The sequence below is a fragment of the Cibotium barometz genome, chromosome 10, assembly GCF_041138505.1.
Source record: "Cibotium barometz isolate CiBa-2024 chromosome 10, ASM4113850v1, whole genome shotgun sequence".
Taxonomy (NCBI): Eukaryota; Viridiplantae; Streptophyta; class Polypodiopsida; order Cyatheales; family Cibotiaceae; genus Cibotium; species Cibotium barometz.
Window position 1 is genome coordinate 30,940,385 of NC_141055.1, and position 26,990 is coordinate 30,967,374.

A 26,990-nucleotide genomic window follows, 5' to 3' on the forward strand; every position below is an offset into this window, starting at 1 on the left:
TGGCCTCCTTTGTAAACTTGAACGTGAGTTCCTTCTTAGCTTTCTTGCCAACACCCTTCTTGGCACCTACTTGAGGACCACTTTTCTTTGAGGTATTTCCTATTTTAGTGCCTTTGGTTTCTTTATGTGTGCCTTGTTGAGGAGCACCCTTGGTTTCTTTTTGTGCAGTTTCTTGCTTAAACATAAAATGCTTTAAAGGTGAATGTATAGGCATTTTCTTCTTCTTCTTCTTAGAGGGAGAGGCTTGCCTTGGGGGTGGTGGTGGAGAATCTGGATCATTTGGAGTAATTGAATTATTCAAAATTAGAAAGTGCCAACCTTAGGCACCAGAGATGTGAGTTCCATTTGGAGTTGACATGTCATCCATGAAAACCTCTAGGAACTCCTTAAGGTATTCCTTGCACATGAGCCTTTAGAAAGTGACCGAGGTATTGGGTAGACAAAATGGCATAACTCTATACACATAAGTGTCCCATTCCGTGGCAAATATTGATCATTTAGGTCTATATCCACTTGATTATAGCTTGAAAAACCATCAAGGAAGATATAGGCCTCTTTGCTAATGCTATGCATTCCATCACACATGCTTAGTGAACGGAAATAGATAATGATCTTTTATCGTGGTTGCATTAAACTTTTTAACATTAACAAAAACTCAAATTTTCCCGTTATTCTTAGGCACTATGACATCTACTAGGGATAGATATTCCGTATGCTCTATCTTATAAAACGAATCCAACTTTGATGAGGCCAATTTTGTCCTTGACCATCCTAGAGTATTTTGGGTTCATATGTGTGCCTTAATGGCTTTACTCCTTCAACAATAGGAATAGTGTGCTTAAGCACTTCCGGAGGTACACCCTTCATGTCAGTGTTTTTTTTTTGGAGATCTTTGTACTCATGTGCATGTGTGCTTTTTCATGCCGCCGTCAACAGCTAGCAGGTTTTGAACCTAGCACCTCATGCATGGGACTTCAACACCCTACCACTAGTAGAGGCGGTGCCTCCATTGGCTCATGTCAGTGTATTTCTAAGCGAAGTAGTTTTGGAACTCTTTGAGTAGGTCAAATAGGTCCTTTCTTCCTCTAGACTTAGGTCTTTTCTGTTGAGATATCGAGCTCTAGTGAGGCGGTGGACACTGATGACCCGCCTGGGGGATAGGCCCCACTCTTACACCACTGGCATGGTTGGTGAGATCTTGGGTGATATGCGGCCAGTGGGATGACAGGCTGTGTGACAGCCATTCTAGAGACTGGCATAGTTATAGCGCCAGCTCATTTAGTCGGGTTCACACTATAGAGAACCCGTGTATGTATTGGTTGAGTACCTTTCATATTGTGTGTACTCTTATTCTTGTATATGGTGTGTTGAGTGTTGAGTAGAGAAGAAGAAGATTTCAGTCTCTCACCTTGTGTGTTCTCTATTAGGGTTTTGTGAGTGTGTGTGTGTGCTTGCAAGAGCTCAAGCTCTCTTCCCCCTACATCTTTTTATGGTATCAGAGCCTGGTTCGTGCTAAGGGCTGAGCTGCAAGCAAGAGAACCACAGGAAGTGGTACGAGGGTAAGAGCTGCAACTACTCTTCCCTATTTGTGTTGGTGACTACATCCTTGTCGGGAGCTCTACGGGAGGCACCAGCAAATGGTCTCTGATTGAGGAGCTTTCTTCGTGGGAGTAAAGATATAGGGCAACTATACAGTCCTTTGGCCTGAGTCCTTTGGCCTGAAATTTTCGGGCCGAAAACGCATTTCGGGCGCGTCTGGACCTCCGTTTTTCAGAAAGCAGGCGATTTCGAGCACTGCGGGTAAGTCATCGATTCTCTGCAGAACTCTGTTTTAAGTACTGCAGGAAGACAGATTGACTGTGCAGACACTGTGGGTGCTGCAAAGAGGCCTACAGTTGCCATTGGGTGTATGTATGCACATTGAGGTCACTGGTTGTGACATTTGAGTGGACTGCAGTACCGCTGTGCAGAAAATACAGCAGTTGTGCAAGAAAAACCAGAGTGCAGTTTCTGGTAAAATTGTGTGTTTGGCAAGATGTCTAATAATGGCATAACACAGATTGTGGCTGAGAAGCTGGATAAGAATAACTTCCATGCTTGGAGATTCACGTTGACTAATTTCCTGATGGGAAAAGGCTATTGGGACTACATAGAAGGTGAACATGAAGAGGCACTGGAGATACCGGACATAAATCCTACTGCTGCAGATGTGAAAGAGTTTAAAGACTGGAACCAAGGAGCCAGGAAAGTAATGTATTGGCTTTCCATTAGTATACAGGACACCATGATTGGTCACATTCAGGATGCCAAGTCCCCTAAGGAGGCGTGGGACACCTTGGTAAAGCTTTATGAAACAAATACCAAGGCACGTAAGATACAGTTGAAGAATGAACTTCATACTGTGGAGAAAAAGAGCATGTTTGTGAATGACTATGCGTTGAAGATAAAGGGTATTGTGGAATCCCTTGCATCTATTAGTGTGTCAGTAGATGATGATGACAAGGTGGAAGTCTGTCTACGTGGTCTCGGGCCATAATACAAGGCATTTAAGACGTCTATTCAGAATCGGGAAAACATTCCCAACTTTACAGATTTGGTGTCTATGCTGATTATCGAAGAAAAGAACTTGGGTGAAGACCAACAGTCTTCACAAAGCAAAAACAGTTCAGAGCAACATGCCTTCTACACGAGTTCAGGAAGAGGACGAGGTAGAGGAGGCCGTGGACGCGGTCAAGGAGGTGGCCGAACAGGTAATCAAAATTACAACTTGATTAGAATCTCATAAATATTGAGCTCTTTTTCCAATTGGTGGCAAAAGTCCACATGGCAGTCTATGAGTCTATGGCCTTAATGTATCGAAAGCCAATGGTCTTCGTTCCTTGTTGGAAGAGATATAAATCTTCTCTTTTTGAGCATTTTGGGTCCAAAGTTTCCACCTTTTCGTATGAATATGCCTTTAAATTTGGGCGTACATTGTATTGCTATATGTAGCACACTCAACATATAGAGAGAAACAATTCCCTTGCCATCCATTGTGGCATATCTTGTGTATGTTCTAGTTTTAGGAGGATGTTCGTGGTGGTTGTAAGGATGTGCATCCAATTCAGAGAATGTTCTTGGCTTTAGTAGTAGCGAAGAAAACTCTTCTCTCACACTTCTCGTAATGTTTTATGACATGTGAGGCACATGTTTAGTTCTACGGTGTTTCAGACTCATGATGTTCTTAGGTTTACCTTTAGGGTTAAATCATTCCTTTCCCATATATAGATATGTATCTGTCCTAGTCATGAACCATTCTGGCCTCTCTCATAAAGGGTCTGCCTAGGATGCAATCATAAGAGTTGGGTTGTTGAGAAAAGTTCATTACCATAAAAGAGTGGCGAAAACTTAGGCCAAAAGCCCCATGGGTTTTTCTATGGCCTTGTTTTAGTAAGATTAATTGTTAGGCTAGTAATGTCAAGTGAAGGTTTCCCCCACTTCTCCTCCTCTAGCATTGCTTGGTAATAATGTTGATTCCAACCCCTTCATCTAGGATGGCTGTGACTTGATTGTCCTTATATTTTACTAGAAGGCTGACATTCATGTCATCACTCTCGAGGTAGTGACCTAATTTATTCATCGGTAGTACTATTGGAAAAGCTTGGTGAACTGCCTCTTCCCCAGCGGGCTCATCATCATCATTAGACTCATTTGAGGAGTCTTAAGGTGGTTGTTCTTCTATGACCACTCTTAGTCTTCATTCCTTCCAATCCTTTAGGTCCTTCTTCCATAGACTTGGGATTCCTTCGTAGTTAAGGAGTAGCAAGGAGCCAACATAAATTTGGACTTAGGAGGAGAGGAAGGTGGTGTCATGTTAGTTGTGCTATGTTTCACATTGGGGAAGGAGAAGAAGGCGCAGTGAATCCTGCTATGTTCTGTAGGTGTGTCCATTATCACTTACATAGATATCAGGACCAGTAAAGTTATATGGAATGTGTACACGCCCTTTCTAGTGTGGAACTCTTTTATCATCTCCCAAGATTTTGGAGGTAATGGCTTCAAAGCTTTTGTCCACTTTTCCTTGTTTTGAGTCTCTTCGCGTTATGGAACAAACTGGTTCTTTTCCCAATCTTCTCTTAAGCAAAGTGAAACTGGCATCTGCATTAGCTTTTCCACTTTGATAGTGGGAACTGCTCAAGGTTCCCCCTCCAATTGCGTTTGGCATCCTCTTACTCTACCAATTCTTGAGTTGCTTTTATCCTCAATTGGGTTAGGATATCTGCCAACTTTTTAGGTGGGTTGCTAGGGTCTACTTGGTCCATGGTAGGTTGAGGATTCAATTCCTCCTCAGAAGAGGATGAAGAGACATTAGAAGCTATATCCTCACCTCCTAAAGCCTCTTGAACTGTCTTACAGTCTTCCCCCCTTGTCCTATCTTCTTGGACCTTTGTCTTTTGATACCAAGGGGGTGACTTTAGAATATTCTAAGACTTCAGCGATTGTTGGTTGTTGGGGTCTCTATGCCCCCGGACCTGAAGCTTCTCGAGGTTTGTGGACAGTGGCTCTCCTCCTATTTTGCATTCTCATCTCAACATCATTAAGAGGAATGGTTTGTACTAACCCATCTCTGACACTTAGCAAGTTAATGCTTGTAGTCACCTTATGCTCTTGGGTTGGGGACCTAGGGTAGATACTCTCAATGGGAAATCCTTATAGAGATAAACCCTACTGCAAATACCATGAGTGCACAGAAATCAAGCCCAAGACTCAGTTCCACACCCAAGATATGAATGGATATTTCACTATATCTAGGCACATGGTATAGTGGCCAATTAACGAGTTCCAGTTGGGGCAACAACTTGTCGATCTATGTGATCAATAGCATAACTAGAGAGGTGCTAGTGGGTTGGTTTGTGCATGCTGCCATAGCCTTCTAAATGGGACGCTCTTCCACCCAGTGAGGTCCCTTCTTGTAGTGATAGCACTATAGTAGGCATGTGGGATCCTAAGGCATTGATGTCTCTCCCTATACTAGATTGCACTGTGTGACTCACTTAAGCTAGCGTCTTCGCTATATCGCTTGAATACTCAGTTACTAGGGTTTCTTGACTCTTGTTAGGCACTCTAGTGGGGGGATTGAGTCCGAAAATCCTTCCTAATCTTGTGCACATGTAAGGGTGATCATCTTAGAGCACACCTTGCTCAAATATACAAGTCATAAGGTGGCTCTAGAAATTCTAGATTTTGTGGATTTTTAAGTTTTTTTGTTCGTGTGTGACTTGCGAATGTGCGTTCCCACTTATATATGTGCATGGTTAGATGACATAGGGACGTACGTGGCCATGTCCTTGTTTGACTTGCGAACATGTGTTTACAAGTTAGGGAACATGCATGGCGATGTGCGAACGTGTGTGGCCAAGTCCCTGATTGACTTATGAACGTATGCTCATAAGTCAGGGAACATGCATTCACAAGCTAGGAAACGTATGGGAACGTGTGTGGCCAAGTCCCTAATTGACTTGTAAACATATCTCATAAGTCAAGGAATGTGCATTCACAAGTTAGGAAACATGCATGGTGATGTGCAAACATGGGTGACTAGATCCCTGTTTGACTTGCAAATGTGTATTCACAAAGTCAGGGAACATGCATGGCAATGTGTAAAAAAGGGTGGCTAGATGACATGGGAATGTGCGTGGCTATATTTTGCTGAGTACATATGTATGTCAACCTCATAGTTTTGTCAATTATAGTGGTGGGATTTTGGGCGCATGGGTTCAAATTTTAGTCCTTTTTAGCATTATGGCAATTTATAGAAGAAATATTTTCTCACCTTTCCTTACTGAGGATATTGTCCATATTCCCCCTATTAGACGTAGGGACATGCATTCCTACTTATGAACATGCATTCCTGGGCTCTATTAAGCACATACATAGGCAAACTAGGGAGCTATTTTCACACTTTGACCAAAAAATCTAGGTTTAGCCCCTCTAATCCTTGCTTAATGATGCATTTTTTGGGATTTTTGATTTGATATAAAGATTAATGCACTGTTAATCTACCTAATGACATGCTCAATGTAGCCTAATGGTGTCTCAAGTCCATTTAATGGTGAGATTAATGCCAAGAATGAACCAAACCCAAAAACTTAGTGAATGCAAGAAGATAGAGCTTGAATCAAAGGAAATTGAACTACACACATGCAACTTTAGCTTGAAGGGTTGCTCCATGCTCCATTGCACCAAGGTAGTCAATTAAACAACAAAACATAAGTTAAGCAATACCAACTGGTGGATTTGCACTCCAATCGGGCTATGCATGGTCCTTATATCCTTGTGGATGCACCATGTAGACCTCCTCCTTCCTATAAATAGCCATATAACAAAGAATTCTTTACATCCATGTAACAATTCTTTCTTCATATCCATTTGCTATAAAGACCATCTCGTAGAGCTCCAACCTTAGCAAACTGCTCTCACTATTTCCATCCTAGAAACTGGGCTTAAATTATCCTCATACTCATTGCCATAGGTATGTGCATATCCGAAGGCAACAATCTTGCTTTCATAGACGTATCTGAATTCCGTGCATCTGCATCATGAAACTAATATTATGCTACATCACAAAAAGCTATTTACTGCTATCTTTGGCTTGCTTGCGTGAGGCATAGTTTCCTTGTGCTGCAACTTTCCACTTTTAATGCCATTCTACTTTTTATATATAACCTACTTTCCTTGTGCTTAGGTATCGATGCATCCTGTATATGATCAATTAATGCTAGTAGACAACCATTACACAACTTTGTTGGCTTTCTCATGCTAATCCTTAAAGGTCTACGCCTATTGAGGAGTGACATTTTCTTCTATAATCTCCGCATCCTTCTTGCCATTTGAAACAAACTTCTAATATCCATTTCCCCATGAGGAAGTTTCTCATCCTGAACTTCCATACTTAGTTGTTCATGTCTAGCTTCTTGCTCATGATCTAGGATAGATTGTTAGACATGATTATCAACTTACCAAAAAGTGCTTGCAAAAACTTTTGCAGGTATAAAAATGTACATCCACTCATAACCTACAAATCTCATATTCTCTTTATATATGACCTAGTTTCCTAGTGCTTAGGTATCGATGCATCCTATATCTGATCAATTATAGCATCCAAAATGCTAGTTGACAACCAATACACAACTTTGCTGGCTTTCTCATGCTAATTCTTAAAGGTTTGTGACTATTGAGGAGTGACATTTTCTTCTATAATCTTCGCATCCTTATCGCCATTTGAAACAAACTTCTAATATCCATTTCCCATGAGTAAGTTTCTCATCCTAAACTTTCATGCTTAGAAGTTGTTTATGTCTAGCTTGTTGCTCTCATGATCTAGGATAGATTGTTAGACATGATTACCTATTACAAATTACCAAAAAGTGCTTGCAAAAATTTTTGCACGTATAAAAACTTACATCCGCTCATAACCTACAAATTTCATATTCTCTTTATAGAATGTCCCTTTGCAACTAAATTTCTACCACACAACTATGCACCAAAGCAAAAATTGGGCATACACAGTCAAATTCAACACTTTCACAGAGTGCTTACACAAAACTTGTAGAACCAAAACTTGGCCCACACAATATAATGTTCCTTTGCTTTATCGCAAAGGATGCCTCAAGCTATAACATTGCACCTTATTGTTGTGCCTATTGTTGGTGCCTACTACTCTTGACTAGCAGCTACCTAGAGATTTGCTTCCAAATCAAATGGAAAGGGATGGAGTTACCCTTACTCATGTGCTACTTTATCTCCTTGCCTCTTGAGCTCTTCATGCAAACTGGAAATACCATGAGACAAATGTAGAGGAGAAGGAGAGCTCTTTACGCACACATCGGTGTGATACCATGAGAAAAATGTGGGGGTGAGGGTGAGCTTGAGATCCTTGCAAGAAAACACACACAACAAGAGTAGACAAGCACACTCAAGAGAGATGGATGGTTAAATTTTCTTTTATTCTATTCTTTTCTCTACAACCATAACATAAAGATAAGTGTACATGCTATAAGGGAAAGTACTATCCTACTAAAACATACAAGGTTCTCCATTAGCTGGCACTATAAGGGAAAATACTCTCCTATTAAAACATACAAGGTCGGTCCATAGTGTGAACCCAACTACATGAGCTAGCACTATAACTATGTCATACCTCTAGTGAACCAAAGTGGCTATCACACAACCTATAAACCACTGGGGGCATATCACCCATAATGTCACCAATCATGCCAGTGGCATAAGTGTGGAGATTTCATCCTGGCATATCATTCTATTGGTTATCCTCCTCGTGAAAATTGCTAAGAGCTTTGGGTACCTCTTTGGTTGGCCTACGAGGACATATTTACACTCCTTTGCAAACTAGTTAGCTGCATGGAAGGCTTGGGCTTCTTTGGCTTTAGTTTTCTTGAATTCACCTAGGAGCTGGTCCCTTTGGGATTCATGTGCATGTTCTTTGTATTGATTTGAATATGAAAGTGGATAAGATGGAAGCCATTGAATACTTGAAGGAGGCCAAAGATGTTGCAAATATGGAAAGAATCATGTGCATTGAATAGAGAAAAAGGTTGGTAGACAAAGAAAAGAAATATGCATGACAACAAGATGTGAAATGGTGGGAAGAGATCTTTGATGATCAAGAGTAAATTCTTGCTGAAACCTGTGAAGATAATTTGAATCTTTAAACCTATTTCTGTGGCCAATTTCGAGTTAAAAACATTTGTTTCACACAAATAGACGATTGAGAACATCCTTTGCACTAACTCTAGAGGGAGATATACCTAGGGTATAGAAGAGCCAAAATAAGAAAGAAAAAACTTTAAGAATTATAGAGTGGAGATCCCCAAGACATCCAAGGAGGATACGCTCATGTCTACCTTGGCAAAAGAGGATGAACTTGGCCATCCCTTTTGAATTGGCAAAGTGATTAAGATTGCAAAAGAAGATAATAGGAACAAAATGATGTCTCTCAAGTTCACTCGTATAGAAAGAACAAACATGAAAATGCCTTTTTGGGAAATGTAGCTTAGAAATAAAGAGTCTCACACTCAATGAAGACGAAAAAGGAAAAAGAAGCAAGAATACCCCTAGCACAAGTCCCCTAAATATTGATGAGGTAGGTATACTTTTCTATCACTTTAGTCTTGTAAATTTAGGATATCATTGGAGGAAGCCAACAATAGTTATCTTTAAGGAGAAAATTCCTAGGTTGAGTTAGAATGAGATCTCATCATAGGGTGCAAGAAGCAAAGTACAAACAAGGCTTAAAGCTTAGCAAGTCATGGTCTTCACATTGAAGAAGAGAATGTTGTTGTAGAGATAGCGTCGAGAAAGATGCTTCATCCACATCTTTTGGCATGGTCTTCACCTTGAAGAAAAGATTGTTGTTGCAACAACTAGATAGCATCAAGGAAGATGCTTCATCCATGTCTTTTGGCAATGTAATTTATGATGTAGATGATAGTGATGGTGTCTACACTGAGGAAGAATAGGCAAACTTGGTGGTGATAATGTATATTTTATCAATAAAAAAAGAAAGAACGACTATGTTGGAGACGAAGAAGATCAGAGCTAGTTTGGGGGGGAAACATTTACTCAACTTAAAATAGTAATAAAATAATACTACCGAATCTTTGCAAAGATTACGTGCAAAGATTCGGTAGCATTATTTTATTATTATTTTAATTTGAGTAAATGTTATTTTAAGATGCATTTTGAGCATAATTTTACTCTATTTACTTGAATTCTTGCTTTAAAATGCCAAATTTCTTTGTTCGGAAGCCTCTTCCTCATTGGTTGAGCGCCACTCTCTCTCTAAAACTAAAAGGTCAAAAAATGAGCCCACATTTCTCCTAATGTCTAGCTGGTGTACATTCTAATCTTTATGTGCTACTAATGTAATGATACTCCGCATGGTAGTCAAATGACATGTGCATGCAAAGGTGTCACCCCATAGTCAATGCCTTTCTCTTACTCATAATCCTTTGCAACAAGCCTAGCTTTGTATTGCTCACTAGGCACCGTCTATCCTATGTTTGAGCATGTAAACCCATTTCGTACTACCAATGGCTTCTAAATACCATGTATCATTTTTTAGTATTGAATCATACTCAGATGCATAGCACTCATCCAATTTTTAGATTCATTTACTTTATCAAAAGGAGACAGGTTCTTCTTCATCACATAAACTGGCAACAATAAGAGCATAACCTTCATCAACATGAGATGTATGATGAGAACCTGCATGTGTTTTGGTAGGCAAGGGAGTGGTCAATTTGCTGTCACACGTAGTGTTTGCACCAGCCATTTTGGCATACTTTTTGACGCCTGAATTTTTCGTTCTTTCCTTATCAATTGCATCATCCACATTTTCCTCATCAAAATAGGCTGATCTATGGGGTGAAAAACATGCTGATGTGTAACCTGTGTGGACTGGTTTTCAGCATTGTTTTGATCACCCAATTGCTCTATATCGATGTATCTTGCATTGAACAATACAAGGAGAGTGTCAAATATGTCTTGTGAATATACATTTTGTTGTTTTTTACATGAAAGCAAGGGCTGAATAGCATCTTCCACAAATACAACATCTCTACTCATCACCACAAGAATTGGCTTGGTAGCAGGATGATAGAGATAGTAGCCTTTACTTTTCAAGCTATATTGAGAACCTGCACGTGTTCTGGTAGGCAAGGGAGTGGTCAATTTGATGTCACGTAGTGTTTGCACCAGCCATTTTGGCATAGTTAAACGTAATCTGTGGGGGGCTGATTTTTAGCATTCCTTTGATTACCCAGTTGCTCTATATCAATGTGTCGTGCATTGAACAATGGAAGGAGAGTGTCGAATATATCAACAAACATACATTTTGTTGTTTTTTATATGACAGCAAGGGCTGAATAACATCTTCCACAAATACAACATCTCCACTCACCACAAGAATCCGCTTGGCAGGATGATAGAGATAGTAGCCTTTACTTTTTGAGCTGTATCCCACAAAAATACATTTAACAACCTTATCATCAACCTTTTTGTGAAGTTGCTTAGGGCACAGCTGCATAAACAAGACAACCAAAAATGCATAAGTGAGTCACATATGGCTTTCTGCCATTCTAAGCTTCAAAAGATGTATGACTGCTTCCAACCATAAACCATGAGGTAACTCTTGAATTTTGACCATACAACATGTTATCTCCATGAGAGACCTTTTTTTACGTTCAGCTACACCATTTTGTTGAGGTGTATAAGGCACAATACATCGGTGTTTTATTCCATGATCAGCCATGTATGCATGAAACTCCTTAGACATATTCTCCCCTCCTTAATCAATACACAGGGTACCAATCTTACATGCAAAAGCATTTTGAACCAGAGTAGCAAAGTGCCTAAAGCACATAAAAACCTCTGACTTATGTTTTTATGTGCCTAAAGCACATAAAAACCTCTGACTTATGTTTCAATGGATATACCCAAGTATTTCTAAAATAATCATCAATGAGGTAGCTCCCAATAGATGGTGTCCTCATAGGACCTCATACATCACTGTGTATAAGCTACAATTTTTGGATAGCTCTAACTTAACCATATTTGAGAAATGATGCCTGTTGCATTTTTCCAAGAATATAGTCCTCACAAACATGTTTGATAGGGGCCTCAAGATGTGGCAGCTCACACCATGTCATGTTTATGCAAACATGGCAAACTATCAAATTTCAAGTGACCAAAGCATGCATGCCATAGCTTAGCATCACCTATTGCCTTTGTGGCAGAAATTGTACATATAGCATGCCTTTGTCTTTCATATGCATCTAGCCTGTAAAGGTCATTAAACAAAGTACCAAAAGCAACAATGGTATTGCCATCACTACGATCATAAACAATACATATGTCATCCACAAACTCAACCACTAAACCAACCTTAATAATGGTAGAGACAAATAATAAGTTCTTCTTGATCCTCCCTGGTATATATAATACATCTGAAAGTGTGATTGTTTCACCATTTGTAGCAGTGAGAACAATTTTACCAAGTTGTTTGCACAAGTAACAGTGTTTCCCTGTGGAGTAGATTCAAGTGATGAGAACAAACTACGATGAGAAGTAATGTGCTTATTACTAGCACCACTGCCAAAATACCAGACATGTACATTTGTAAACAGCCATGCATATATCCTTATGTGAAGGGTCAAAAATTGCAATGCACAATGAAAGCCCAATCATCATGTGCATATTTTATAAAATCTCTATTTTCTGCATTAGATGCTGACGCATTAGCTATAGCCATACCTTAGTCTTTCTTTTTCTCCTTCTACAATCGTTTCCTGCACTCATTAATGTAGTGACCAAGGTTCCTGCAATAGTTACATTTGTCCTTTTTTTTTGGCTTGTCGCCTTCCTTATCTGCAAACTTGCCCGATGACTCTGATTTCGGCTTGTAACTACCTTGTGGAAAGGATTTACCTTTGCCTCTTTGTTGACTGGCAGCAGCAAAAGCCTGATCTCCTATACGCATGATAGGTCTGTTTTACTTGGATTGCTCTTCTTGCAAGAGCACAAAAGCCAACTCCTCAAACTTCAAGGCATTCGGATTGCCTTTCATCATGAGTTTGATGGTAGAAGCAAAACCTAGATACGAATCGGGAAATGCATTCAAGATAGTAGGCACCGATGAAATGTCAGGATATAATTCATTAACACTAGCCAATTGCTCCTTAAAATCCTTGAATTTTATAAGAAAACTATCCATGGAACATGTGATTCATTACGTACCTCTGGTACAATGATGCAAGTGCTCCTTAAAATTCTCTAGTTGCTTGCATATATAAGCAACACGTGCTTCATTACATACCTGGTACAATGACGCAAGTGCATCCTAAACATGTTTAGTAGTCTTGCATGACTGAATGTGAGGAATGATACTCCTTTGGACTGACAAAGCAAGCAATTCATGTGCTTATGCATCTCTTCCATCCCACTTTGTTTGTTCCTACGTAAGAAGTATGCTATGCTGCGGGTAATGCACCATGTGAAATTAAGTCCATGTCTACAGATGTGACTTCTACATCATGAAGAACCAGGACATTTCTCAGTACCGACCACAACATTCCACATCCCTTTGGATACCTATACATGCCACATCATATAGGACCATAACGAGTAGTTGGTCCCATCAAGCTTATCCTCAGCGGGGATAACATCCGAAATACATCCCTATCTATTACCAGTTTTGATAATACCCAAGCAAACAATCATGCAACTTGCAAAGTGCTGAGTGCTCCTTTGATGCAATCAAGGTGGCTGCTAATAAGGCTATGTGACAATGGAGACTTGCAAGGTGTATGAAAGAAATGCAGAGTATACTGAGATTTTACTCGTAAAATGTAGAGATCAATGTCGCTGAAGTGAAGCTCGTAGACAAGATCCTGTGTGGTGAGCGTGTGTTGATGTTGTCTCATGTATCTGCACACCCGTCTGTAGTAGATCTAACAAAACTACTCCAAAATCCGATGAAGAATAGTGCAAATTGGGTCCTCGAAGATGTTTGTAAAAAATCGAAAACCGTGCGAATGGCCCCTAGAACGAAAATCAAACCAAAAAATTGTAGTACAAAGTATTGCACATCTCACGATTCTATTTCTTCTTCTAGGGGGGTCCTTGATCCGATTCAAGAAGACAGGCGACTCGGGGTGAAAGATAGGCAGCAACACAGGGGCAAGGAGTGTATGCTCTGATACCAAATGTTAGAAATAGGGTTGCAAGAATGCACGCGCGCGCGCACACACACACACGTACGTACGCACGCACACGCACACACGCACAGAGAGTGGAGGAGCTCAAGGGAGCACACAATGAGATGACAGATAGATAATGAATGTGTGATGTACAAAGATGATAAGTATATCCCAAGATGGGTGTATACAAGCACAGGGAAAAAACCTCATAAAGAGGGAAAAAGTGCACCGGTTGGTCCTAGTGTGTTCACACACATCACTACCAAATATGGCTACATGCACAACTTTATCAATCTCTATAGGCATCATTGAAAGACGAAGCAATGTGTAATCAAGCTATGACCTTCTAGTACATCATTCTCTCTCAAATCAAAAAATCATGTGGGATTAAAAAACATGTACTTCATGCTATGGGTGACTTAATAGCTCAACATGAGGATTTTATTTCTTCTTTATCTTTATATTCATCGTTGCAGCTTTATCAACATGTAACATCTTCTAACATGTGCATTTCTTGAAGGTGATCAACTAAAAGATCTCCTTCCACTAGGTCAAAATGAAACCTCCAATATTATTTGGTTGGAAGCATTGTGGCATTGGAAAGTGAGGTAGAGGGCTTAGTCTCAACCACACTCTCTTCGTAGAAAAGAACAAACGCCACTTTCTAAAATATAGACTTTGTGTCTAGACCCTTCCAAAATAAGAGATTCTATCTTAGGCAGTGACATAATAAGCTTATTGACATCATACTACAACAAACTTCTCTCAAAATCATTAGCCTCCCCCATATAAAAGAAGGATGTAGTCGTATGGAATCTATTTTTCACATGTTTCATCCAAATAGACAACTTGCACAATTATATGTAATCACTAGGCTTAAAACTCCTTGTTTTGACCCAAAGTTTGTAGAACATCTAACTTTTGATTAAAGGAAATGTGAAGATTTTTTCCTCTTTGTCTAGTACATAAATTCTTTAATGAATGAATTTGTGGTAGAGAGAGAGAGTGTGTGTTATTTCCGTTCTGCTCTGAAATTATGTATTGGCATCTCAATTAAAGCAAGCAACAAATATATGTATAGGCTTAATGAACCATGGCAACTGTACTTGCTTTCAAATCATGCCAAATGTATACTAGTATCTTCAAGCAAAGCAAGTTGCTAAATATTCCAAATGCAGTAAGATGAGCCCTTATTAACTCAGTCCAAATTAGGAGACACAGAAAAAAAGAAAAAGAAAATTATATCTTTTTGTGCCTGAACCAAGTAAAAACCTCGATAACTTGACATAATGTAGAGTCTGTAGCTGATTCATGCTGAGTTCAATTGAAGCATGCATTTTGTGGGCTGAGGTGGTTAGGGGCTAATGTCTGAATGGGCTGCTCACTTTTCCACCAGTGCAAGAAACACTAAGCTATGCAGGCTTCGAAAAACCTGCTCTACTATAGCTGCTTGCAAACGACTCAGGAAATTCTGTCGTTAAGGATCTGCTGCATGCTAGTCTCCCAACCCCATGTTCCTGTCGCCAATGCTTTGCCTCAGGGTGGTACATTCCCTTCCATCAGATGAAACCCAAAAGATCACCGTGGCATGTTCGTCTCACCTATCTTCCCCTCACACCTGCACCCCGCATGTGTGATACGTCCCTCCCTTCTCTAGTGGCATATGTGCTTAACAACACTGGAGTCAAATGTCCAAAAAGTAAATCCATGTAGATGTTTGGGTTTTGGGGTTTCCCCATGTGGTGGAGGCTACTACACATCCAGCTGCCAGGCTCCTGAATGGTGAATCGTTTCGAAATTCAAAAGACAGGTACACAGGTTGATATGAATACTAATTCAGAGATTCTATTGTGTATCATTCATCCTACAAGAACATTTACCATCCTTAAACACATGTAAACCACTGACATCTCGGCAAATAACACTTCGTAGCTCTACCTTAGATAGAGAAGCCATGAATGCATGACACCCATCACAAACTAATGATTTTTTTACAATGCGTAGGGGTGTCCCCTTAAAAGTATACACAAGACCACATACAGTAGCCAACTTCTCACTATGCCCGCATAACAAGTTCTTTCTTGGATCCTCACATATGTCTCCCAGCACAAACCTTTCCTCCAATTTCTCAAGAACTGAGTTCACCTTAACATGTGCATCTTTTCTCTCAGTATGTCGCTTGTTCTCGGCTATAAATACATGCACGGCTTCCCCAATCTCAATCCAGCTCTTTCCTTGCTCCTCTCGTGCCTGTACACCCAATCTCAAAGCCTCAATCTTCTCAGCATCCTCCCACATGTTAGCATCAGCATAGATATTTGACATCATGGTATATAATGGGGTGTATTTATCATCCAATCTCACCCCACTTTCAAAGGCCCGTCTACCAAGCTCTATGTTGCCCCATTTGTGGCAAGCACCCAACACGATGCTCCACGTCACAAGATCAGGTCCAAATGGCATTCTCTCCAACATCACCACTGCCTCACCTAATTGGCCTGCACGACCAAAGAGATCAATCATGCAGTTCTGAACAGCATGTGTTGGCATAATGTCATGCTCTTTGCTCATAGACTCAAAGTACTTCTGACCCTTTCCCACAAGACCTGCATGACTACATATATTTAAAAGACTAAGGAATGTGATTCCATCCGGCTTAATGCCGTTTCCCAGCATCATCTCAAATAAATCAAAAACAGCTTCGCACTTTCCTTCCCTAGTATAACCTGCAATTAATGTGTTCCATGTCACCAGGTTTTTGACATGCAATGCATCAAACACCTGCTGGGCATCGCCCATGCACCCACATTTTCCATATATGTCAATAAGGGCATTAGCCACAATGACTCCAGAAGCCTCATGTACACCAACTTCTTGAGCACAAACAGGGTTTGCAACAAATACATCTTTTTCAAATCCTTTTTTGATAAACTCAGAATGTAAGTCTCGGCCCCAGTCTACCGCTCCTGTGATGCCACAAGCTTTCACACTGCAAACTAAAGTGACAATGTCTGGGTTAATGCCCTCAATTTTCATTTTCTCCAAGAGGTTCATTGTTTCCTTACCAAGCCCATGTTCAACATATCCCAAAACTAGTGCGTTCCAAGCCACTACATCTTGAATTGGAAGCTTATCAAACACGTCATGAGCTTCTCCGAGGGACCCACACTTGCCATACATTATCACTAAAGTGTTGCTGACATAAGAATCTCGTTCAAAGCCCTGTTTGATAATCTTGGTATGGATCTCTTGGCCCTTCATTATAGCTCCTACAATGCCACAAGCCTTTAAAATGCAAACAAAAGTGATGGCATCAGGAGACACACCCTCTTGTTGCATTTGTTCTAGAAATTCCACTACTTTCTCACAGAACCCATGTTCAGTGTACCCCACAATAAGTGCATTCCACGAGTCTACAGTTTGAATAGATAGCTTGTCAAACACTTCATGAGCTTCTGCAAGAGAGCCAAATTTGGCATACATATCCACTAAGGTAGTACCAATAAAAATGTCGTCTTCAAAACCCTGTCTGGCAATCTCAGCATGTATTCTACAGCCCCTGCTGATGTCTCCTATGCTGCAACAAGCTTTCAAGCTACTAACAAACGTAAAAGTATCTGGAGACAAGCCCTCCAGTTGCATCTCTTCCAAACCACTCAGTGCTTCCTCACCGAACCCAAGTTCAGAAAATCCAGCAATTAGGGCTGTCCAAGAGACAACATCATGAGAGGGCAACTTGTCAAACATTTTTTGAGCTTCTGCAAGTGAGCCACATTTGGCATACAAGTCCACTAGAGAAACGCCCACTGAGAAATCCTCGTCAAACCCATCACTGATGATTTTGGAGTGTATTAGTTGGCCCTTGTCTATGGCTCTCAGAGTGCTGCAAGCTTTCAAAATACAAACATAAGTGACAGCATTTGGAGAGACACCCTCCAGCTGCAATCGTTGCAAACAATCCAATGTTTCATAAAAGAACCCATGCTCAGCATACCCTGCAATTAGTGCATTCCAGGTAACTATGTTTCTACTTTGCAGGTTGTCAAACACTTCCAGGGCTTCTATAAGCGAGCCATTCTTGGCATACATGTCCACCAGGGTGTTGCCTACAAACAAATCTCTTTCAAACTCTTCTTTGGCAATCTCAGCATGTAGCTGTTGGCCTTTTTCAAAGGCTCCCACCCGACCACAGGCTTTCAAGCTGCAAACAAGTGTCACTGCATTTGGAGACATGCCCTCCGCCTGCATCTCTTCCAAACAATCCAGTGCTGCTTCACCTAGCCCCAGCTCCGCATAACCTGCAAGTAGTGTGGTCCACAGGACAACGTTGCGAACTGGAAGCTCATCAAGCACATCTCGTGCTTCGTCAAGGTAGCCTAATTTGGCGTACATATCAACCAGAATGCTCCCAAGAAAAAGGTTTCCTTCAAAACCATCTCTAACAATCTCGGAGTGTATTTCTCTGCCTTTTTCCACACATTTGAGCTTGGTGCAAGCTTTCACCAAAGCCACTAACGTAAATAAGCTAGCATGTATAGAATCCTCTTGCATTTTCTTGAACAAAAGGAAGGCCAGCTGCAGTTCACCATATTCCATATACCCTTCAATGAGAGAGGTCCAAGAAGACTCATTTCTACATGACAGCCTAGTGAAAGTGCGACTGGCATCCGACATGCTGCTGCAATCCACAAACAGTGGAACAAGGTAGTTTCCTAGTGCCCCATGAGCTTCCAAGCCATAGTTGCAGATGTGCAAATGCATACACATGGCATTCACAATGTTTTTCGTTAATCTGCATTTCTGCAAGATGGAAAACAAGCTGTCTATTGATGGCACACGGGGCGTCGATGCAAAGGAAACAAAGGCCTCCTCTATGCTCGCAATCCCTAAACCAAGATTCTCTTGCAAGTGCTCTTTGTAGAGCATAAAGCTAGGGTTGCATATGTACCCACCATAGCCATCTAGCTCCTCCAACAATTCAGGCTCTGCTGGGGCAGACCTGATCTCACAAACAGATGCTTTGGCCGCCTTGTTCTCACACTGGTGGTGACCAGATGCTTTGGCCTTGTTGATTTCACACTCCTGCTCAAGGCTGTTCTTAGACCGGAGTGGGCGGCGTTTCTGGGTGATGCCATGCTTGCAGTCAAAAACCGCAAGGTTTTCCTGGGGAGGGTCACCAAAAAACATAATCAAACAAGCGATTTCTCTAACCTGAAGAAAACATTTCTGTACAAAATTTACAGAGTGCACTTACTGGGTTGTTTTGATATCCATGAGCCGGGACGGATCCCTGAAATAGTCCCGCCATACTCTGCAAGGCACTGACAGCAGAATGGGTGTTGGTGATCTCATACCCATTCGAACTCGGTAGATTATTGAGATGCCAGCTTCGATAGCCGATTATTTATCCGTGCCCAGAATTTTGTGGACCCGTGTGCTCCCTCCGCGCACCGGATTCCCGGTTGCTAGTAGCGGAAGTAGCTTCCTCTTGCGCGGGACAGGGTTTCCCACTCGGGGCCTCGCTCTCCGAAATTGGGGAAATTTTTTTTTGTCCGAAAAACGGGGACGATTCCACCTTTTTTATTTTCTTAACGAATTTTCTAACGGGGTCAAGAGACTAAACTATTCTTCACCTGATTAAACTAGATAGAAGGAAAACTATCACTGACTTAATTTGAAGAAATCAACGCTTTTTTTCTAACCGAAATCAGGCACAGCCGTTGATCTAATCATTTGAGAAATTCTTTAGGTTTTTATTTAACTACTCGAATTCTAAGCGTATTCCTATTATTTCAATTTAATTATTAAAACTCCAGTGATTCCAGAGCCTAACCCCATCCGGCCCATAGGTTAGCCACCACCCAACTACTGGAATCGGTAGAACCAGACAATTACTTATCCACCCATAATTGAATGTCTTTCTTAACTTTTGCTTTCGAATACAGATACGCACACACTCCTCTTTAAAACTTTAACATATAAAATAATCTATTGACTGGTTACAGATGTCATAACTCAAAAATTCCATCCAGTCCTTTGTTTTTCAAAAAACAGTATCACTCTGGACTCTACGTTAAGACCAATTGGTCAGCATCAACGAGATCCACTAACGGATTACAATAATCATTTCGTCCATCATACATATCTTCCACGACATACGCATGGGTGTCATAGGTACCGCGAGCCCGTGCATCTCCTGGTTAGAACCCTCCACCCAGGATCCTCCTTAGGTATCCTGGCACTTCACTCAGGGACCGCTTCGTCGGCCCTCGCCCATTGTACTGGAAGCGCACCATTTTTCAACCATACACCGAGGCTGGTCAAGACCTGGGTAGGCTTTGCCGCGTGAGCCGTCCTTTGAACACTTCCCGCCAGCTGTTGCAACCGAACTTCCCTTAGAAAAACATATACCAAATGCTCCCTTGAGCATTTTGGTGCACGACAGTCCTTTAAGAAAACAAGGTTTCTAAGCAAGTTTTCAGTTTGATTTTCTTTTGAATACAAGGAGTATTTTTTGAATCAGTATTCCCAAAACTTCTTGATCGAAATTGTGAATTTTATACCAGAATTCCTCGAATTCTATAACCTTGATCCACATATCAATTCGAAGAGTCTCAAACTTAGTTTTAGATTTAGCGAGAGTTTTGAGTGTATTTTTCTAAACTGGTCACACCTTCTTTCCTCAAAATTGATGAAAGAGTTTGGTCTTGGTCATAGTCTGATTTAAGGTTCGAGTCGGATAGGATTTTTCCTGAACTATCTTTCTCAAAAAGGTTTGATAATTCAGTTACTATTTTACTGAATTTATTTCTTTGAATATTCACTTAACTGATTTCTAAATTAGTTACGAATTCCAATGGAGGAATAAATTAATCATTTATCTGAATATTTCGATCTTGATAGATTTCTTGAATTTTCTTTTTACGATCCGTGTGAATATAAAACGATAGAAATTTCTCTCTTAGAGTATTTAATTATTCATTTATCAAATACTCATAGAATTTAAACATAGAATTTAAGAGAATTCTAATTTTGATATAAAACTTCTTTATGCATCTATTTATGCATAAAAATCAACTTCAATGGGAATAACACTTTTATTTAAAAAATCCTTTCATGCATCTAATTATGCATAAAATCAAATTTAATAGAAATAACACTTTTAAAATAAAAAAAATTTCTTTATGCATCTATTTATGCATAAAAATCTATTTTAATAAGAATAACACTTTTATAATAAAAAAATTCCTTTATGCATCTTTCTATGCATAGAAATCAAATTTAATAAGAATAACACTTTTATAATAAAAAATTTTTTTATGCATAGAAATCAAATTTAATAAGAATAATACTTTTGTAATTAAAAAAATCCTTTATGCATCTTTCTATGCATAAAAATCAAATTTAATAAGAATAACACTTTTGTAATAAAAAAATTCTTTTATGCATCTTTCTATACATAAAAATCAAATTTAATAAGAATAACACTTTTATAATAAAAAAAATTTTATGCATCTTTCTATGCATAGAAATAAAATTTAATAATTAATATCAGTGATATCCATGCATATTCATAGGTGAATGTGTGCATGGAGTAATTAGAATATTTCTTTTAGATGCAAAAATGGTGGGAATTACTCTTTTGGAATAACATATTCATAGGTGAATATGTACATGGAGTAATTAGAATATTTCTTTTAGATACAAAAATGGTGGGAATTACTCTTTTGGAATAACATAAAAACAAACTTTCTTTTTCACAAAATTTTGAAATTTTTTTGCCATAACCTCCTTTGTATGGCTGACCATTTCTCATTTTTATCTTTCTTCACTTAACTTAATTAACCCAATTTAGAATTATAGAACTCTAATCTATACAATTTTCTAAATTCAAGAGAGTAAACAATAAGAAGAGTTTAATTAATCACTTAGTTAATCTTTCTAGGATTAAGAAAGGTTGGAATGTAAAGAAGAGAAGGGGGTGGCCTTGTCATCAAAGACATAGCATTTGAATTTAATTCAATCATTTGCAAAACATAAAAATCAAGAAAACCATAGATTTTTCATTAAAATTCGTAAACAAAGTAAGAAAATTAGCTTACATGGAGCTTGTAAGCTCTCCTTTGGCTTGAGGGATTGAGAATTCTACTCTTGTTTGAAGCAATAGTGGCCACCAATTCACTTTGGAGAGAATTAGGCCAAAAACAATTGAATTATTAAAACAATAGTGGCCACTAATTCACTTTGGAGAGGATTAGGCCAAAAATAATTGAATTATTAAAACATTCAATGTAGATGGCTCAGGACAGGAGTAGAGTAACAGTGCATAAACGCCATTAAGCTTTTACAAAGGGGGAGGCTTTTATTTGATTCTAGAATTTTCGAGATCAGTTTATCAAATTTTGACCATTTTTGGGCCAGTTCAGCTTACTTTTTGGATCTAGATTTGAAACAAGAGAGAGGAGAGATAAAAATATCTCATTTTATTGATTAAGAATTGGAGATAATGATGAGAAAAAGGCGCCTACTTCATGAGGGGAGATCCCCACACTGAGGTGTCAAAATTCAGTTTTTTAATTCTTTTCTTTGGTCCTTAGTCCACTCTTCATCTTATGTGAGCATTTACTCATTTTTGGGGAAGTTTTCTTTTATTCTTCAATTTATCTCCTCCCTACATTTGGATTAATCTCAATGGCCTGTCAAACCTTTGTTTGGACCTTAATCCAAAATTTTCTGAAAATAGGGGCCCTTAGGCTAAGGTCTTTTGTATTCATTATAATTTATTTCTAATGTACCTTAGGAATTTCTTTTTAAACTTTTGTTTTGGAGAAATTTATTTTAATAAGAAGGGATATTTTTTCATCGAAAGATATCTAAAAACTGAATTATCTATCTCTAGAATATTTTCTCTCTCTAGACCAAAACAGGTAGAAACAAGATCTTTTATTATTCTGAAAAGGGGATTGATTACAGGGGAAGAAATTGGACATCTTGAGGGGCTGGGAAGAAATCTTACAAATTGCCATCACATGTTATCACCCCCCCACACACACACACGTGGCATCAAGGTCGTGTGTGCGCACACACGACCTAAGATTTGAACCCACAACCTAAGGACTCTCGAACTCCATTCTAATAGTTGCACTAACACACGATTTGCCACATCCCATCTTAGTTGTCTCATAATCGTTTCTTTGAGAATCCTAAAGGCTTACATTTTGCTAGGGGTGTGGCTATCTTTCTAAAATTATGAATAAACCTCTTGTAGCAACTCATAAAAGATTAGACTTATGTCAAATTGGTAGAGAAATTGCATTCTGAATGACCTTAAACTTTCCCATGGATGTACAAATGCCCTACTTTGAAATAGTGTGTCCCAGCAATATTTCCCGAGAATGTACAAATACCCTTCTTTGAAATGATGTGCCCCAACAATTCCCCCTTGTAGATGCAAATTACACACTTGAAAGAATATAAGAAGATTCGCATGTGTACGCACCTCCTACGATATATTTTTGAGATGTTTTCGAGGTGTTCTAGAATACTTAAATATGATGAAAAGTCATTCAAAATATGGTCATCCCTATTCTTGGGCATGATGGTTAACTCGTTATACTCACTATGCCCATCCATAAAACTATATGTTTTTTTCCTCGCTACCTCATCTAGCATAGTATGTATAAAAGGTAATTGGAATGGATCAAAATTGTATGTTTTGTGCCCCGCCACCTCATCTACTATCATAGTATCTATAAACAGTAAGGGGAATGGATCTTGGAGCATTGAGTTCCTCAAAGTAAAACATCCTTAGTTTTTCATTCTTCTTGATCATGTCCACTATGGGAAACAACTACTATATACTTCTTGATCATGTCCACTCTCGGAAACAACTACTATATATTTCTTGATCATGACCACTCTGGGAAATTTTGAAATGAACCCAACTTATAACAAATTATCAATTGCTTCCTTCACTTTTTTGGCATATTTGGGATTTATTCTATATCTTTGCATTCTTATTGGACAAGCATTTGGTTTCAATGGTATCTTATGTTAACACACTTTTGGATCCAACAGTTATCCCTTTAAATTTATATACTTCCTTGAGAAGATATCCTTATATTCTTGAAATGCCTTTCCTTGGGTAGATTCTTTGCTTCCCGAAGTTTTGAATTATTGGGTTTCTTGGTCCTCGAGGATTGTCTGTTCTTGGGAACCTTAGGTCTCATGATCACTTATCCTTTTTACCTCTCTTTTTCCTTTTTGGGTTCTTGAAAGGATTTACCCATAATTGTGGCCTAATTTTCTTCTCTACATTTAGGAAATTGATTGAAGTTATGATTGCATGATGTCCATTTATTTTTAGAGTGAGTTTATCTTCGTCCCAATCATGCAAGACTATGGCTATCCTTAGTTAGGGTCTCCTGAGCAACATTGGGGTACAAGGTACCCATGTCCATCACTATGAATGTTGCACGATCGTGTCCTAGAACCATGCCTTGGGTTCACTTATATAGGAGCCTAGGCCCTAAACTTACATTTGGAACATGATTTGTCCACTACACTAATTCAAGCTAAGTCCGTTCTCTATGCAGACATTCAATTGCCTCTATTTCTATCAAAATTGGTTGGTGGATAAACATATTTTCATTTTGGATCAATACCATGAATCTCATATACACAAAGTACAAGTGCTTACATACTCAGTAGGGTTTCTTGCTTTTTGATCCTTCCAAAAATTTTTGGACATGAGCATGATGAATGCATTTTTATGTGCACATCGTAACTTCCCACATGACAACCTTCTCCAAACTTCTCAATGGTGAAAGGCTCATGTTTGGAAGATTGAAACACTTACACTTATTTAACTTGTGTATTAATATCTGTCGCTTTCTTAATATTTTTTGTACCTTGTTTTGAAATGCTTGTTTTGTATCTTATGCAATGGCTGTTAATCCCATTTAGGATTAACAATTATGCTCCTCCATTTGAGGACATTAATAAGTATCATGCAGGCACTATAAAAGTTGTAACATTATGAGATATTGGCCACCCAAGGCCTTAGTTAGTAAGTTTTGGGCATCTAAGTGTGAATAAGGATCAATTGTATATAAGGTATTTTCTCATAATGAATGGACACAATCCCCCTTTGTCCTATGAGAGCTCTTGCCTTGTTTTGAGAGAGAGTGTGAGTGTGTACTCTAGTGCATGTGCCTTCTCTATGCTTGTATGCTTGTGTAGAGAAGTGTGTGAGAGAGATTGCCTTGTGTGGTGGTCTGAGCAACTCTACGGTGAGGGACAGCCTGAAGGTCAAGCTTGGAGGATTGGAGCTTCTCGAAGTGAGCTTGGAGACCTTAAGGGACATGAGATTGAAGCATTGGTAAGTTCCCTACTACGACGGTTGTGATCTATTACTTCTTCCAAAGGTGAATGCTTAGAGTTTCTTCTTGGGAGGTGTGGTAGCTCATAACATTTTTGGCACTGCTGTCGGGGAAACACCCTTGTTTCTTCCATTCTCTTTGAGTTTCAGCTCTCCCACTATACAAGTTTCATTGTTGCCTTTGCATTTTGGTAGTGCATTGTGTATGGAATGGATGGATAAGGTTTGAGTGGAAGTGAAGGTTTGTGAGAAATTGGTTGTTTTTGTTGTGTGGGTGAGTATTGGGGTGACCTTAGAGGAATGCTACATCGTTTTTTCCTTTCAATTTTGATGTTTGTATCACCAAATTTGTGAACGTGAATGAGCAGGGTGATACTCTATTTTTTTGTTATTTTCAAAATAATCCACAAAAATCATAAAAATAAGGAGTCATTGGTTGTGTTTTGAACTTGCATTACACTCCTTATGACTAGCACAACCATTTGTCAATGCGAGAACTTAACACGTGAAAGTGCAAGAAAATGGTTCATGACATGAACTATTTCCTGCTATCTCATGGTGTAAACCACTTCCACAATCAGTGCTGAAAATCACAGGATTATCTTGCAAAAAATAGGTCGCCTTATCCTAACATTTCTGACACAACGAGTCTTACAAAATTTTTGTCCGTGAACTAGCAGAGAATACTTCACAACGTGAAACACTATCTATTTCATGGCGTGAACCAATTAGATCTCACGACGTGAATGATTCCCTAACATCTCACGATGTGAACTACATAGCTTTTCACGACGTGAACTAGTACCTATTTCACAATGTGAATTGTTTTCTGTAGTTTCACGACGTAACCGAATCTAGTTCACGAACCTAGTGTTGTCAGATTAAGGTTAGGGAAGTGCCTTAATTGAGCAATTTGAGACCAATCAACTTAGATCAAGGCAATGCGGACTTGAAAATTTGAGGTAACCCTCGAGCACGTGAGTTTGTAGAAACTAGTTCACGATGTGAACTTCTTACCATTTCACGACGTGAACCATTTAGGGTTTCACGACGTGAACGATTCCTTGACATCTCACGGCATGAACTGCTATCTACAGTCTCATGGGGCCAAAAAATTCAGATCGACAGAACCCTACAAAAATTTAACTGGGGTAGAAAATTAGGTTATCAAATCATATTTACATGCACTTGAGGTCTGGCAAACGCATCAGAGATGACCTTACTCCCAACGATAGTGCATCGAACCACCCAAGATCTTCCTATCAAAAGAGTGTGGGTTTAGGCCACTCAGCAACAAGCACTCAATTGAGTGTCGTGAGGAATTTGACCACCATTTATACAAGTAATGCAGAATCCATGGAAGAAGGGCTACGATTCTTTGGGTTTGGAGAAGAGGAAAAACCACCTTCCCCTACAAGATCCGGTGGTATCATTGATATAGCCCGACGATTTTTTGGTCTCCAAACCAACTACGATGAGGAAGCGCAATCTACGGGTACATGCCCGTCAACCAGCGCTGGACTAGGTCCAAGGCAAGAATTACCAACCCGACTTGCAAGTTCTAGGTTGTCTAACACGGGAACTCCCAGGATGAGAAGAGACTTGGAAAGCACGGCCAGGATAGGTCAAGTATTCTTCCCAACCTTAGAGGAAGTAGAATTAGATTTGAAAAGGGCTAAAGTAGAGCGACAACTGGTGAGAATCAAGCTTAAGGAAACAAGAGCTTGATACTCGAAGAGCTAAGGCTGAACAAAAGGAAATGGAATATGTGAATCCATTTCAATCACGTGGCAAGGAACCAAAAATGGTCATGGGAAAGACTGAGGGAGGCATCCCAAATTTAGAGCCCATTAATG

General features: G+C 39.5%; 1 protein-coding gene across 1 annotated transcript; it reads right to left on the reverse strand.

Annotated features, from left to right (window-relative positions):
* Positions 1-15,573: 15,573 nt before the first annotated feature.
* On the reverse strand, positions 15,574-19,273 carry LOC147634776 (putative pentatricopeptide repeat-containing protein At3g11460, mitochondrial). Its single transcript, XM_086803959.1, has 2 exons — positions 19,009-19,273; positions 15,574-18,917 (listed from the first exon to the last, which is right to left on the reverse strand). The coding sequence occupies exons 1-2, from the start codon at positions 19,060-19,062 to the stop codon at positions 15,600-15,602; spliced, it is 3,372 nt and encodes a 1,123-aa protein (XP_086660085.1). The 5' UTR covers positions 19,063-19,273; the 3' UTR covers positions 15,574-15,599.
* Between the last annotated feature and the right edge of the window lie 7,717 nt (positions 19,274-26,990).